Below are 13001 nucleotides of genomic sequence, written 5' to 3' on the forward strand. Positions count from 1 at the left end.
TGTCAATCTTTACTTTAATGTTCCACTCAGATTTTTGTCTGCCACTATCCACCTTATTTTTTAACTAAGAAGTAAGCTGTTTCCTGTGAATGTGAGACTTCCCAATTCATTAGCCGCTACAAGTAAATAAAGTGCAGTAAACTGTAAAAGTATTTGAGCAACAAACCAGTGTGTTTATGATTACGATAATGTGATAATAAATAGCGCATTTCAGCATCAATCAGCATAACAGAGTGTTCTGTACTGCCAAAATAATTGGAACTGACTGACACTGGAAGCCTTGCATGATCAAGTTAAAATTGTTCATGCCCACTCTTATGTTAAAAATATTGTGGATAAATACAATCTAACAATGCAATAACATGCTACCCTTTTTTAAGTGATGTGCCAAAATGGATAGTTCGTGTTTGTTTCTGTCCACTGCAATCTTTCAGCATTTCCTGGCTTCCCTGTACTGCTTTCTTATTGGTCTCTTTCTGTTTCTGCCCAACAGTCTTGTAAGCTCGGTCAGCATCGACCAATCTCCAAAGTGTATGCTGATGGCATCGTTAGGGTAGGTGGAGCTGCTGCCAAGAAGCATTCAGAACAGCCAGTCAATGATTGGTTCCTGAAAGCGGCTGGTGGCAGCAGTGATGCATTTGCCAAGCTCAAACTGTTTGCCCAAGTCTGCAGACATGACCTCGGTAAGACCATCTCTCTCTCTCTATCTCTCTCGCGCTCTCTCTCTCTCTCTCTCTCTCTCTCTCTCTCTCTCTCTCTCTCTCTCTCTCTCTGTTATTCCTATTGTCATGAAAATAAATCAAACAGTATTTCTCACTAATCTTTGTTTTGTCCCTTCTGTTTCTTCAGCTCCATACCTCGCTACACAGCTATTGGACAGCTCCCTCCTCATTCAGCCAAACCCTATCCCTTCTTCCTCCCAATCATCTTCCTCGCAATCCTCTTCCAACTTACAAACCTCAATGGCCTCCGGAGGCTCCACCCTCAACAACAACAGCGCTGCCAGCAACAGTGGCTCAGGCCTGTCAGGCAACACCAATAACACCTCCTCCTCCTCCTCAGGCCCTCAGGGCAGCAGCATCCAGTCTGCCAAGCCCAGCTCGTTCCCTCCCTATGGAAGCATGGGAGTCCAAGGTAACAACTCCCAGTCTGGGGCTCTGGGCCAGCTGGCTGTCACCCAGAACTCGAGCCTCTCTGGAGACAATTCAGCCGTCAACAGCCAGACTCAGGGGCCATCTGAACCACCAGAGAGGTACGCAATGTATTTGTTGCTTTTTCCTGTCTTAATAGTGGCATCAGGTATACATTTACCTTGAAATTGTGATGCAACAAATATTCAGGTTTTGTTTTAAAAGCACATTTAAGACCCTTTCTTTTCCCCATTTTTTTCAGCACTATGGAGAGAGAAAAGGTTGGAGTTCCCACAGACGGCGAGTCCCACGCCATCATGTACCCACCTGCCATCATGATTTATGTTGTGGACCCCTTCTCATATGAGGAGGCGGAGCCAGGGACGTCACAATCAAGCATGTGGACGATGGGACTCCTCCGCTGCTACCTGGAGATGCTGCAGGTCCTACCAGCTCATATACGCAACTCTGTGTTTGTACAGGTAGGTACAGCCGCTTTATCTGATACTCTACAGTGGACACATCTTTAAAAGCCAATTTAACATTTCACAATGATCTTTGCATTTATGCGAATGGAAGTCAACAGAACAAAAAGTCTAGCACAGTGGTTCTCAACTAGGGGGCCTTAGAAACTTCCAAGGGGGCCTTAGAAACTTCCAAGGGGGCCTCAAGATGACTATACATTTTTTAAAGTAAGAGAAAACAACCATTAAAATTAGCTAATAATCTATACATTTTTATTTTAATTCACTGCCTCAACAAGGGTTCCCATGGTTTTGAAACGCCTGGGTATATGTGGAAGCCTAATTTTAAGAATGTGATTTCTAGATCTGGAAAGTAATGTAAAATCTTAAAACTCCATGGCCATTTTATAATGAATATGCATTAGGGATGTAAACGGTTAATCGATTATCGATTAATTGTCGACAAGAATTTACTCAATTAAATTAATTGTCGGCTAATTGAACATTGCGAACGTGACACGAGCTTCTCGCAGGCGGCGGGAGACCCGACACAAACTTGAGGCGGCAAAAAAGAAACCAAACATGAGGCGGTCAAAACGGAGTGGAGTGTGGGAGCACAGAGCTGCCAACTCTCACGCATTCATCGTGAGACACACGCAACTGACACTTTTCACACGCTCTCACGCCACACATCCATTTTCTCATGCACAGAAAAATCGCAAAGCAAAGAGGACACGGAGACCGACAGACTAGACAGAGCAGGTTACTTGATGATATAAAAAAATATCAGCTCTCAGATTCTGTCAATTTTATTACGAAATTCAAACAATAAATACCGTTTTGGTGCTTGTAAATGTTACATGACAGATCCCTAGCGCACGTGAACCGATCATCTCTACTAGCTAATAGTAAAAAAAAACACGAACACTGTTGAAAGATACAGTACAACTTACCGAAATGTATATTCCTCGTACATAATATCGATCAATCAGTGTTTTTCATCAGCGTGAAGAGGTCAATAACATAGCTGGAGAACAATTATGTCACATTTACCTCAGGAAAGGCATTTAAGGAACATAATATAGGCTATAGCACGTAGTTGGCAAGAAAAGAAATAGCTAGAGAGTATTTTGCTAAATATGTGTTCTATATTACATATTTATTATATTTTTACTTATATCATTAAATAAAGTTGTTATTATAATAAAAAAACGCATTATATTTAATTATTTTTAACCTTAAATAATAGCCTACTACCAGCTGATAGGGCTCTCTGTATGTTTACAGCATTAGGTGAGTTGTTGTTTTTTTCTTGAGAAAAATTAATGCCTATCTTGTGTAGCCTACCTAATATTTATCCAAATGAGTCAATATTAAATCAAATCACAATAATTGAATTGAAATAATAAAAAAGCGTAGCTTACTAGAAATTGTACTATGTAAACATTGTAACATGTTGTCACTAAACCTAATAAATTCAGTACTAAAATGTTAGTGACAATCACAATACACTTATTGTGATGCAATTTTTTTTACAATTATTTTTTTATGTATTTTAATTTTCTGTGCATAATTTATTTTGTTAAACTACATAAATGCCATTATCTATACCGTATCCCAACTGTTACAATAAAACATCAATTGAGCAATATAACATGCATTTTTATCAGTATATAAGCAATATTTTGCTTTTTATGTTAAAGACACTATTGATACCGTGAGAAATTTACATTCTCAGGAAAATAGCCGCTTATCAGTTAATTGTTAATCGATCGATAAGGTCAATCAACTAATGATTAATGAATTAATCGATAATTTGCATCCCTAATATACATGTTTGTATTTTTGCCAAGCTCTAAAATATTTGATCAGATTGTGAAATTGAATAAAAAATATTCTGAAAATGATCTTTCATCTTTATCCAGTTAATTTAAGAACAACTGGAAACTTCATGTAAATTCATTGCTTAAATGTAAATTCATTGCTTAAAAAGAGTGGGAAGAACATTCTCTTAATTTAATTGTTGGGCCTTCAAATATTGTTGTGGACAATGGAAGGCCTTGTAATCAAAAAATGTTGAGAACTACTGGTGTAGTGTGACTTTATTGCTACCGTTTCTTTCCTTGTTGACACCAGAAGAATTTATATAAAGACAATAGTAAAATGAATCACTGTTTTACATCTGTGCACTTTGTGTTATTAGATTGTCCCCTGTCAGTACCTGCTTCAACCTGTAAGGAGTGAGGAGAGGCACCTCTACGCCCAACACCTCAAGTCTCTAGCCTTCTCTGTCTTCACCCAGTGCAGAAGACCCCTCCCAACCTCCACCAATGTGAAGTCACTGACGGGTTTCGGCCCCGGCCTTGCCCTTGACACCTCCCTCAGGAACCCAGATGTGAGTAAGGGTCCAGCAGTTTGATCGGTTGATAAATTCAGAAGCATTTGCCTTTCCATTGTATGGAACAGAGTAGATCAGACAGCCACCAAAATGTCTTAAATCTCAAAAATATAAAGTGTTCCTGTTTTTAAAGTTACATTGCTAAAGCTCTGCCAATACCTTAGACTGACTGAGCTGTTGCTCTGCCATGTTAAAGTGCCAGTCCCTTGTGTCAAAATAAACACCCTGATTTGAGGCTCCCAGAGCCTGTGGTTCTAACCTCCTCCATAGAGCTCCTGCACCGCCAGCCCATTCAGACTCTTTAGTGGCTCTCAGTGCTGTATGAGAACCCGGTGACGTGTGGAGACTGTTACACTGACCTCCCTGTCCTGGAACAAAACCAAAGGGGACTCGAACAACCCAACAGTTCTCTTTCCATTATCTGCTTGGGCAGCTCCATGAGACCTCCCTAATGGGATCCGGCTTGCATGTTTTGGCAGCGGAATCCGAAAGCTCCACTTGCTCTCCTTTCTTCACCGAGCTATTTGTAGAATCCAATTTTCTCGCTCCACTCGCTAGCACTGTTTCTCCCACCCTACTTCCTTTCCACTCACAAAAGAGATGTGACTACTTGGTGGGGTTTATTGATTTTATAAGAGAGGAAAAAGCTATATTGATGTGTGCACAGGTATGACCACCATTAGTCTGAGGTTGATGGTTCGACCTTAGACCCTCACTTTTTCCTCTTTGCTGTTTTTTTTAAGAGGGAGGGGGGGGGGGGGGGGGGGCTGGGGGCTGGGAGACAACTTAAGTTCTGTCACTATTTAATTTTGACATTTGACTTTCTTGCCACAGAGACCAGAGTGTCTGCGATTGTACACGCCACCTTTCATCCTGGCTCCAACGAAAGACAAGCAAACAGAGTTGGGCGAGACTTTCGGAGAGGCGTCTCAGAAGTATAATGTCCTTTTTGTGGGCTACTGCCTGTCACATGATCAAAGATGGCTGTTGGCCACCTGCACGGACCTGTACGGAGAGCTACTGGAAACCTGTATCATCAGCATAGACGTACCCAACAGGTGAACTACAACTTTACAAGTGTTCAGTAGCATAGTGGGACATATAGGTGGCGCATTAACTGTCATATAGGTGTCATATCTAAATATTAAGACCTAACACCTTTGTAACACTTTTACTTTAATCTCCATAATGTACCTCTTAAATATAACAAATTTACACATTTGACTAATTTCTAATCAGGTTTAAAAAATGTAATCATAAAATATCTAATCATTTAAAATACATTTAAAGCCTTTGTTTTTAGATATAAAACATAGATAAAAAAACGTTTTGTATAATTTTCTGTTTTTGTCATCTCAGAGCAAGAAGGAAAAAGGGATCTGCCCGGAAGCTGGGCCTACAGAAGCTTTGGGAGTGGTGCCTGGGTTTGGTTCAGATGACATCATTACCATGGAGAGTGGTGATTGGCCGACTTGGACGAATAGGTCATGGAGAGTTGCGAGGTAATGCCAATGTAATGCTTTTAGGCCTTTAGCCTTGGTGATATTCACAATACAGTTGAATTTGAGTTGTTACTGCTTTTAAAAAAAGGTTGCTACATAAATGTTAATATTGATAATTCTCAAGAGAATTCTTTTAGGTGGCACATTTCAAGTTAACTGCTCAATCAGCATCCTGGACCAAAGCAAATTAGTCTTATAATTCATTTTTAAAGTCACAAGATTTGTTAACACTGCAGTGCAAACATGGACATTTTTTCCCCAAGGAAGTAAATTTATGATTTTCTTTTCCTCTTTAAGACTGGAGTATTTTACTGAGCAGAAGGAATCTGCAGTCAGTGTCTCGGAGGCTAAAGGAGAACTGTAGGCTGTGTGGGATCTCAGCAGCTGACACTCCCAGCATCCTTAGCGCCTGCCTAGTTGCCATGGAACCCCAGGGCTCATTTGTCATCATGCCAGGTAGAATCACACTTCCTGTTTCTCTCCGTATGGTGCGCATGTTGTCGTCCTCATTTTTATAGCTAGTTTGTTGCGTTAGCAGTAATTAGTGTGCATAGGTAGTTCGTTTTTGCTTCATTTGTGGCACAAAAGGGACTTGTGAAAAACAAGTTTTTTTTTTTCTTTTCTTCAAACTTTCCAAACAAGTTTCAAGAACACTTAAATGCATATTAAACCAGAATTTAATGAAATACTTAAACAATGAAAAATTGCACACTTCAGCTTTAAAATATAGGCCCACATTGCTGTAGTCATGTGTCTCTTTTCTGTGGATGTGAATGATAGCCTCAATGTGTCATAACGCATGTGTCTGCTGTCCCTATCTGATATACGCTCCTGTCCTGTGTGTGTCTCGATCTCATAAAACACTTTTCTACATTCCTATTGATTCCTGTGCTGGTGTGATGATACTGAAGATCGATGGCTTTATTTGACAAAAGCTTTTTATTCTGTCATAGTATCAAGATGTATTGCATCTGATGGATTTTGCCCATAATTCACATAGCTTTGAGAGCTACAGGTTTTGTTTTTATACTAGGATACCTATGCAGGGAAAAAACATTCTTGTTCGTATTGAATTAAACTTATTCAAAGCGAATTTCAATTTCAGACAAACCTGATTCACTGATGGAAATAACTGCTAAGAATAGTACTTCCATCCATGAGTTCATTTTCAGTCTGTCATTTTTAATCTTTTCTGTCTCTGTTCTTTTCCAGACTCTGTGTCAACAGGTTCGGTGTTTGGTCGAAGTACAACTCTGAACATGCAGACGTCCCAGCTGAGCACCCCACAGGACACGTCTTGCACACACGTCCTGGTGTTCCCCACCTCTGCTGTTGTTCAAGTCAACACCTCCAACTACCCGCACGAGGACCTTGCCTTCAACCCTGGCAATGGTGAGTACTTTTTTTCCTCCACTCTATTTTACTTGGTAGCCTGTGTTTCTGTCCCACTTGGAGATGTTGCAATTAGGGGTGGGCGATATAGCCTCAAAATTATATCACGATATTTCAAGAATATTTGCGATAATGATATTTATGACGATATAAAAAAAAATGTAGACAATTTTTTTTATTACATTTATCTCACCTAAATGTTTGCTCACTCATTGTGTTTTTTACAATTGGGTAATTTTGTATTTCAGAGTTTACACAACACAAGGAAGCTTGATTTCAATCTTTGAATTAAATTGAAAAAAGTAGCAAAACATATATACAAAATAATAAAGATACAAATAAAGAGAAACGTTTTTGGGTAGGTCTAACACTATTCAGAAATACTACAGAAACTGAATAAGGTAATCAAATGTAAAATAACACTAGTCCTGACTAAATTAAATTAAAGGCTATTAATTCTGATTCCTTACAATGAAAGCTATCTTTTGTTGTTTTGACGACAACATTAATGACAGACACATATGGCTGCTGTCACTTTTAGAGCTAGTGCCCGGATCCATTACTGTTATACTGTCTGTCACACTGTCACGCACGTTTTATGGTTATTTCAGACATAACCGACTGTTTACGAATATACTAACCATGACCGGAATTTTTACACAATTTTGCGTGTTTTTTCCCCCGTTAAAGCAATATAATCCGCGAAATAGAACTTTTGTTACTCGCGAGCTGTTTGTGAGGCGGCTTTACTGTATGCACGCAGAGTAAACATCTCTCAGAGAGCGCGCGAGAGTACTGAATAGTTTAAAATCGCAAATGTTTAAACTGATAAGACTTAAAAAGAAGTGAAAATGATAAAATTTAGTTACGATGCAAGTGACAAAAGACAATTCCGTCATGTCCTGACTGCTAAACACAAGAGTGTGGTATCGACGCTTGACTTGTGCAACCCATTTTGAGAGCGAGAGAGAGAAGACGCGGCACCGCTGAACACTCACGCGGTTGGTAAAATCAATATTTGCGGTTGAATTTCCCGCATTATAAGTGGTAGACCTGCGGGAATTATTAAAATACTATTGAAGTAGCTCCTTTTTAGGTACTAAATCGTCATTGGAGGCTGACTTGCTGCTCTCGCGCTCAGACAGGTGTTGTTATTGTGCGTGCTAAGGAACGTAATGCGCCATACGTCATTGCGTCGCTATATCAGTGATATCGCGATATGACACTTTTTTATCATGTAAAAATTTATACCGGTATTATCGTGGACGGTATGATATGGCACACCCCTAGTTGCAATATGAAACCGTTGTACCAGATTTAATGTCATGTTTATACAAATCCTTGAATCCTTGCTTTATCTCTAGATGGATCGGATCCAATCGGTGGCATCTTTGACCTTCTGGAGCAGGAAGGTAACGACCTGGTTGATCCTGACATCATAAGCATCCTCCCTGCCTCACCCACCACGTCACCAGTTCACTCACCAGGATCCCAGTACCCCCATGGAGGAGATGGGAGCAAGGTAACTGAGAGTCAAGTTAATTCACCTCTAATAAGGAACAAATAATCTGAATATTCTCTTGCAAGACCTTGTAAAGGTTAATGACATGAGCTTTGAATAGATGACACAATGGATAAGATTAGTTGATAGAATAAAATATTAGAGATGCACCGATTACAATTTTCTAGGCCGATTCCGATTTCCGATTTTTCATTGAGTTTGACCTGCCGATACCGATTTTAGCCGATTCCGATTAAAAAAATTTCTAACCACTTTACAGCACACACAAATATTTATTTTCGATCTTTTCTTTAACCCTTTCACGCGTAAGTTTAAAATATTCTAACTGACACCCCCACCCCCAGAGTGAGTTTTTTCATTCGAGGCGAACGTTCCCTTTAATGTTTCCATAGCGACGCGTCACGCGATACACCGCAGCCACAATAATACTGTATGACAGATGTGTCGCTTTTATTCCGCTTTTCCTTTTTTATTCAAAATATTCACAAACTTGCTTACCATGTCATCAATCAGCCTATCTGTTATTCCGATTCTCAAATACGTGTAAGTGAGTGTGTTTGGTCGTTTAAAAACCTTTATAAATAATCTTGATCTATAACATGAGATGGGCGCCGCAATGTTGTCCTGTCAGTCGGATTTACAGCACGTGAATTCATCAGTTTCTCCCGAAATAAATGCAAGAAAGTGGCCGGTGAACTGAGAAGAATAGAGTAAACTTTATAGTTAAGTTCACTATGTTTGTCTGATATGGATAACACATGTCGGCAAATTATATTTGAATAGATTGTTATTGCTGCTTCCACAGACATCAGTGTGTATTTTACAAACTCCAAATGTATTGTTTTACTCGTGCTTATGTGTATTTAAATATCTGAAACCTAAAATAAACATTATGAGGTTGAAAACACTGCTTAGTTGTGATATATGACAGCGCTGAACGCGTCCGACTCTGGCTCAGCGCCAACCAACGCGCGAGAGCACAGTTTGAATCTGGCAGTTATGCGACGTCACTGAACATCCTAAATGTGGCACCGTAACATTACTCAGGGCAGGAGCACATAAATAAAAATACCATATATGAGACGGTACCGCTCAAAAGGTTAATCATGCGGCGCCCGAGTGCATTTGACCGGCATAAAATCGGCATATGTCAGACTGACCGGCCGGTCGCCGGTCATGGCCGATCACGTGAAAATCGGCCAATTCCGGTCACCAGCCGATCAATCGGTGCATCTCTATAAAATATTACTTTTATCAGCTTTTTAAGGTTTTAAGTGATTAACTGAGTAACTGACATCTTCATGTCTTTTCATCTTTTTTCAGGGTCAAAGTACAGACCGTATGGAGTCTCACGAAGAAGCTCCCAATATCCTCCAGCAGCCATTAGCTCTGGGCTATTTTGTGTCCACAGCTAAAGCAGGTCCACTGCCTGACTGGTTCTGGTCCGCATGTCCTCAGGCACAGAACCAGTGTCCCCTTTTCTTAAAGGTAACTGCTCTATTCATAATACAGAAATGCTTCTCTTGAGATTTGTACAATTTGTATTGCAATATTTGTATAAATCACATTTCCCTATCAAATCCTGATTCATCCCCCAAAAAATACTGCATAAAAAGCGCAAAGTAATAATTTCTATCTGGCATTAGACTATATGCAGAGTGATTTGCCCAAAATATTTTGTCCAGAATGTCATTTTCTTGTTGACTTAGAGTATCGCCTCCTTGTGATACTGCACCCATCTACCTGTCATTCTTTGTCCAGGTCACATGAACTTCTGTTTCCCCCTCATGCAGCATTTATAGAGAATCCTGCAATGAGGGATTTTTAATAATTCAGTACTCAAGTGATTGGGCCAGACTGCTGTTGGTGTATAAGAAAGACAAAGAAAAAAATAGGCTGATATATGTATACGTATATAGAGAGAGGGAATTGAGCTCACAAAATGACAGGATTTAAGGCAAAGCATTTGATTTGATAAGCAGCTGTTAGTGTATTGCTGACTTGTTGACTTGTACACAATTGAAAAGTCTGGAGCAAACTGTTCCTTAATTAAGGAAATTGTAAACAGTGGTATGAATGTTTCTGGCGTCTCATGTTTACTTGTTCATGGGCTTGTCAGTTTAATTCATACCAGGCCCTGACAATGAGAGCTTTGTAACTCAGCTTTGTAGCTTGTTTTGGGTGGGCGTGGATTAATAGATGCTGTCAGCTGAAAATTTCCTCTTGCCTCTCTCCTTCTCTACTCCAGGCCTCTCTACACCTCCATGTGTCTTCAGTGCAATCGGATGAACTTTTGCACAGCAAACACTCTCACCCGCTGGACTCCAACCAGACCTCTGATGTTCTCAGGTAACGCTCCTCTAAGTGTTTGAAAAGCTATCTTCTAGTGCAGGGGTTCCCAAACTTTTCCATGACAAGGCCCCACAAATACCACTAGGTTCTGGCCAAGGCCCCCCTTTTGCAGGATGTGTTATTGAACCCATCGACAATACTACGGCAAATGTAAAAATATATAAATAAAACTTCTAACATCTAAAACATCAGATTATGTGATGGTGTTTGATACCAGCCAATCAGAAAGATTATAGAGATGCACCGATTACAATTTTCTAGGCCGATTCCGATTTTTCATTGAGTTTGACCTGCCGATACAGATTTACTTTACAGCACAATATTTATTTTCTATATATATATTTTTTTATAAAACACCACTTTTATCCAAACTGATTAATACCCAACCCAGATTAATAAAAACAAGTTTAAATGGGTACATTTTCTATAAATATTTTTGAGTCTTCATTTTTCTGACATAGCCTACTCCAGTTCTTGTTAAAACACACTATACATGCAAATTATGTGCATTTTAGGTACTTTTTGTGTGAAATCATATTTATTTTGTCCATCAAAAGTGTGCTTTCACTTTAATTGAGCGTGAGCAGCGCAGCAAAAATAGACTCGGCGCCAAAACCCTCTGCTTCACTACTGCTCACGCGACGCTCCTGCGCTGCTCCTGCTCGCGGTGTGAATGCACTCATTGAACATGCACGGCGGGAAAAAACGCGCTTGCGGTCTGAAACGGCCGTAATTCACAGGGTTTCCTACATGTGCGTTCCGTATGCACGTGTGATGCTGATGTTGCGCGATGTTAATCATGCGGTGCCCGAGTGCATTTGACCGGCATAAAATCGGCATATGTCAGACTGAAAATCACGTGAAAATTGGCCAATTCCGGTCACCAGCCGATCAATCAGTTCATCTTTAAAATATTAGCATTAAAAGTATAATGTTCAGATTGGCTATGCAACAAATTATTATAATGCAATACTATTATTATACTAATTATTATACATAACAATACTCATATTAACAAATATTTTAACGTTTTTTAACTTTTTTTTTTTCTTTTTTTAACTTGCTGCGGCCCTCCTGGCGCCCCCTCACTTTGAAAACCCCGGTTCTAGTGTATACAATTCAATTTAATGATAGCTAATATTGAATATGCCAAAATGTTTCTCTTTCGCAGATTTGTGTTGGAGCAGTACAACGCCCTTTCCTGGCTGACCTGTGACCCTGCGACCCAGGACCGCCGCTCTTGCCTGCCCATCCATTTTGTGGTGCTCAATCAAATGTACAACTTCATCATGACCATGTTGTAACACTTACAGAGCAGAACTGAGAACAGGACCTTATCAGGGAACGAAAAAAGAAGAGTGAAGAAAAGGTGGATCTAAAAACAACCCAATGGATAACTATAGTGCTGGACTTTATATGTACGTGAGTTACAACGGAGATGATCTGGGTAGGCAGTCACTACACCTGAGACCCAGCACTGTGGAGGAGAATCAGGCATCTGGTGTTTATAACACTCACTCGAAGAGAAAGAGAGGATACGGCAGAGGACGAACGTAGGCCTTGAATGAGTTTTCCGCAATGTGGAGGCCAAAGAAAGAAGACAAAAGTGCTTACTGGTGGTGTTCTACATCCCTGGTTCCACGCTACTTCGACAGTTGTGCGCGGATCCTAGGTTATCATGGATTCGGCCAGTTCTATAATCAACATGTATGGAGAAGGAATCTGTATAGTATCTGATGGAAAGGGACTTTGATGCTCTATGAAATGAGAGAATGAATTCTTGGTTTTAAGACCTCTAATTCCTTGTTTCTTTTGGATGGGATTATATCCAAATGAAATGCCTGCATCTGTCTTATTTATTGTAAGTTTTTAAATGTATAATTTGTCTGATTTCTTAACCTCTTTTATATATAAAAGTTCTAGAAGGTTTGTATTGCCTTCCTGCTTTAAAGCAATTGGTCAAAAATATATGTAATCGTCTTAATTACAAAAACAAACCAACAAAAACCCACTAAAAAGATGAATAAAATAAAGTTGCGGTAGGTTGCTTTTAGAGTATTATTTTTTGTAAGGGAGACAGATTATTTGTATTGTCACGATGTACAGAGGAGACCAGATAGGGGGTTTCTGTCCACGCCTTTGCGTGTGGACACAATTACAGCTAAACTTTAGCTGCACGGGACTTGTACAGCAATGAAGTTCACTGTGTTTAAAAATAAAGAGGTACATTGTCGTATATTG

General features: G+C 39.8%; 1 protein-coding gene across 1 annotated transcript in view; it reads left to right on the top strand.

The window, feature by feature from the left end:
* med13a (mediator complex subunit 13a) overlaps positions 1 to 12892 on the top strand; it is an 84452-nt gene extending 71560 nt beyond the window's left edge. Inside the window, exons 19-30 of the mRNA XM_079861815.1 lie at positions 494 to 683; positions 850 to 1252; positions 1393 to 1612; positions 3798 to 3989; positions 4827 to 5050; positions 5352 to 5494; positions 5792 to 5950; positions 6707 to 6886; positions 8251 to 8408; positions 9732 to 9896; positions 10657 to 10757; positions 11932 to 12892. Coding sequence (XP_079717941.1) covers positions 494 to 683; positions 850 to 1252; positions 1393 to 1612; positions 3798 to 3989; positions 4827 to 5050; positions 5352 to 5494; positions 5792 to 5950; positions 6707 to 6886; positions 8251 to 8408; positions 9732 to 9896; positions 10657 to 10757; positions 11932 to 12064 — 2268 coding nt within the window. The 3' untranslated portion in view covers positions 12065 to 12892. The remainder of the gene's footprint in view (positions 1 to 493; positions 684 to 849; positions 1253 to 1392; positions 1613 to 3797; positions 3990 to 4826; positions 5051 to 5351; positions 5495 to 5791; positions 5951 to 6706; positions 6887 to 8250; positions 8409 to 9731; positions 9897 to 10656; positions 10758 to 11931) is intronic.
* Positions 12893 to 13001: the final 109 nt, after the last annotated feature.

The sequence above is a fragment of the Squalius cephalus genome, assembly GCF_949319135.1.
Source record: "Squalius cephalus genome assembly, chromosome: 24".
Lineage (NCBI taxonomy): Eukaryota > Metazoa > Chordata > Actinopteri > Cypriniformes > Leuciscidae > Squalius > Squalius cephalus.